This window comes from Gobio gobio (assembly GCF_949357685.1).
Source record: "Gobio gobio genome assembly, chromosome: 22".
Lineage (NCBI taxonomy): Eukaryota > Metazoa > Chordata > Actinopteri > Cypriniformes > Gobionidae > Gobio > Gobio gobio.
The window spans coordinates 33,271,718-33,275,081 of NC_137118.1; the positions used below are offsets into that span (position 1 = coordinate 33,271,718).

A 3,364-nucleotide genomic window follows, 5' to 3' on the forward strand; every position below is an offset into this window, starting at 1 on the left:
GATTTAGTTATTAAAGTTTGTGCACAATATATGTTGGTCCTGACTCTCCATGCCTGCAAACATATTGTCCCTTAAATGATCGATCTTGCTATGCACTCTAGGCGCTTAGGTAAATTCAAAGAAATAATTATTTTTCTGTGGCCATGAAAAATATCCTTTTCTAAGAATAAAATTAATAATCAATACTGAACGTCCTTAGGACGAACTGATTGTAATATTAATGTAGCTACATAAAGTTAATCTATTTAACTGATTCAAATATTCATAATTAATCATAATGAATAATCATAATGAGTTATGAATAATTATTCATATTTCCCCACAGAGCTAATTCACTAAATATGAACAAAAATTTGTAAGCATTTTTGCAGATGCTTTTAATAAGTAAATATCATAGTCTGAGTATATCAGGGTCAATACAAATATACAAAACAAAAATAAAAAAACTGCTTAAAAAAATTATTTATTACAAAACTTGTCAATCGTAGGTTTGTGTTCAACTATGTATTTTGTATAATCAGCCTTGAACTGTTATGAACTATTGTGTTTTGAACAAACTCCCATGTTTAATCACGGCTGCTAAGAAACCATGACATAATCACACCATAAACATATAAAAGGCAGGACATCAGTCTATACTGGATGAGAAGAACATCTCAGAATCTCTTGCATGCCGTTTTCATATTCACCGATTAGAATAGAAAAGGTTTTACATGTTATTCATATTTACTCTTTAACATGACTGAAACTCTTTTTGTATTTCTTTTGAAACTGTACTTCAACTTTTACAGTTTTCATCACATTGCCATTACAGACGCTGTCTGCATCTTTTCCTTCACAGGAGCTTTTTTCCTGTGCATATTTAAGTACATCAAGCCTTTAATTGATTTTATCTTATCCCTTGTATTTAGTGTATTTTAATGTGCTTGTGTCTATTTGTTTAGAAGTGGACTGAAAATGGCAAATTACACAGTGAACATTGTGGACAGCTTTATGATCACTGGATTTGATCACCTGCAGAACCAAAAGCTCCTTGGATTCCTCATCTTAATAACCTATATGCTCATATTGCTTGGGAACGGCATCAATCTGTGTATCATCTCGACTGACAGACATTTACACAAACCAATGTACATATTAATCTGTAATCTAGCTGTTGTTGACATAATGTACTCCTCTACCTGCAGCACAACCATGATCTCAGTGCTGCTGGCTGAGATTAAAACTGTGTCATACTACTCTTGTATCTCAAGGATGTTCTTTTATCATCTTGGTGATTTCACAGAGTGCATGGCTCTGACATTAATGGCAATTGACCGTCTTATTGCGATTAGGCTTCCTTTAAGATACCACAGTATTGTAACAAATACACGTACATTTCTGTTCATTTTTCTGACTTGGCTCATTACTATCACTCTAATGGGTGTTTTGACTTCTATAGTAGACAATGTCCCATACTGTCAGCCTGTTATCAGATATGTGTTCTGTGATTATCCGTCCATGATAAGAGCTGCTTGTGTCAATCCTGAACCCTATTTTTTCTTGCCTGCAATGATTAATCTGTGGTGGTTCTGTGGACAGTTTCCATTTATTATGTGCACTTATGCTGTTCTGGCATATAGTGTTACTAAACTCTCCAATAATGCAAGCAGAAAGCAAATGATCAACACTTGTTTGAGTCATCTCATTGTCTTGTTTAGTTATTATGCACCGAAAATGGTCTCTGGATTACTAACTAGAATAGGAGTTGTGCTTACTTTAACAGAGAGAAATGCAATATTAATTATTTCCTCATTAATTCCTCCCTTAATAAATCCCACTGTTTATTGCACTAGGACTAAAGAGATTAGGAAGCGATTAGCAGATGTATTTGTGCACAAAAAAGTTGCTCCAAATCATTTAAAGGTTTTATCATAATAGATTTGTATTTTCATTCTCATGGCTGATTGTGATGATGTTGCTTTTTAATGTTTTTTTGTGATGCTCTTGCTGAAGTTAGAGATTATGTATTGATACATTGTAGTGTAATGGACAGTATTTGATTAAATTTAAGATGTAATGTACAACAGAAAGTCTTTCTAGAGGAGATTGCTCTGTAGCTGCCACAGAAAAAAACTTTGTTACATATTTGTACTTTGTTCCTCACCTTAAGTAATATTGAAAATATAATAATTATAATAACTTTACTTTGTAACTATACAGTACATACATACACTCGCAGAAAAAAAGGTACAATTTTGTACCATAAAAGGTACAAGCCCTTGTCCCTGGGGCGGTATCTTTTAGGGGGACAGAATTGTACCTTAATATAAAGGGACCAATTTGTACCATTCCAGTTTGTACCTTAAAGGACATGATTTGTACCATGGGGGACCAAAATGTACCTTTAGGATTTTAAATCTTGTTGGTACAATATTGTACCTTCATCAAAGGCACAAATCTTGTCCCTTAAGGTACCACCCAAGGGACAAGCCCATTTGTAACTTAACTGTGGCAAATATGTTCCTTCAAGAACTATTAAAGGCCATTTTCCTTTTGAATAACATGCACATTCAACAATTGAATTCAAAAGGCATTTTAATATCATTAATTGTAAATACAAATCAAATGCATAAGTGGTTGAACAAACACTGTTCCAGCTTACAGTAAAATATTTATTTGTGTAAATAGATCTTTTCAGTTTACAATAAAGACTTCAAAAATTAACACAGTATCACTTTTGAAACAGCTCAAGTTTCTGCAATACATTTCACAATACAATTACACTAAAATGTTACAGTGCGTAAAATACTATTACACTAAAATGTTACAGTACGTAACATACAATTACTAAAATGTTAGAGTACAACAAAACCCACACACACTTTTCACACAACACCGCTGCATTTATTTAACATAAACATACATTTTTAAAGAACACCATCCTCCACCTCAACTGCTCTGCAAATTTCAGATCCCTCCATTTCACAAGATTCTTCTCAATGAAGACCTGTGTCCAGTCAGACATTCCACAGTGGGATATGGTGTGGCTGGTTCTTCCTGAACAAAATGAAGAATCCGTATTAGAAAAGACAGAAGTAAATTGACCTCCATGGACTGCCACCTTAACGTGGTGGAGGGGTTTGAGTACCCGAATGACCCTAGGAGCTATGTTGTCCGGGGCTATATGCCCCTGGTAGGGTCTCCCAAGGCAAACAGGTCCTAGGTGACGGGTCAGACTAAGAGCAGTTCACAAACCCCTTATGATGACAAAAAGAAGGAGGACCGTGACGTCGCCCGGTATGGCGCAGCCGGGGCCCCACCCTGGAGCCAGGCCTGGGGTTGGGGCTCGTATGCGAGCGCCTGGTGGCCGGGCCTTCCCCCA

At 35.7% G+C, this 3,364-nt stretch overlaps 1 protein-coding gene across 1 annotated transcript; it reads left to right on the forward strand.

The window, feature by feature from the left end:
- Positions 1–957: 957 nt before the first annotated feature.
- LOC307118719 (olfactory receptor 6N1-like) lies at positions 958–1,917 on the forward strand (the record flags this gene model as incomplete). Its single annotated transcript, XM_079804439.1, has 1 exon — positions 958–1,917. The coding sequence occupies one exon, from the start codon at positions 958–960 to the stop codon at positions 1,915–1,917; it is 960 nt and encodes a 319-aa protein (XP_079660565.1).
- Between the last annotated feature and the right edge of the window lie 1,447 nt (positions 1,918–3,364).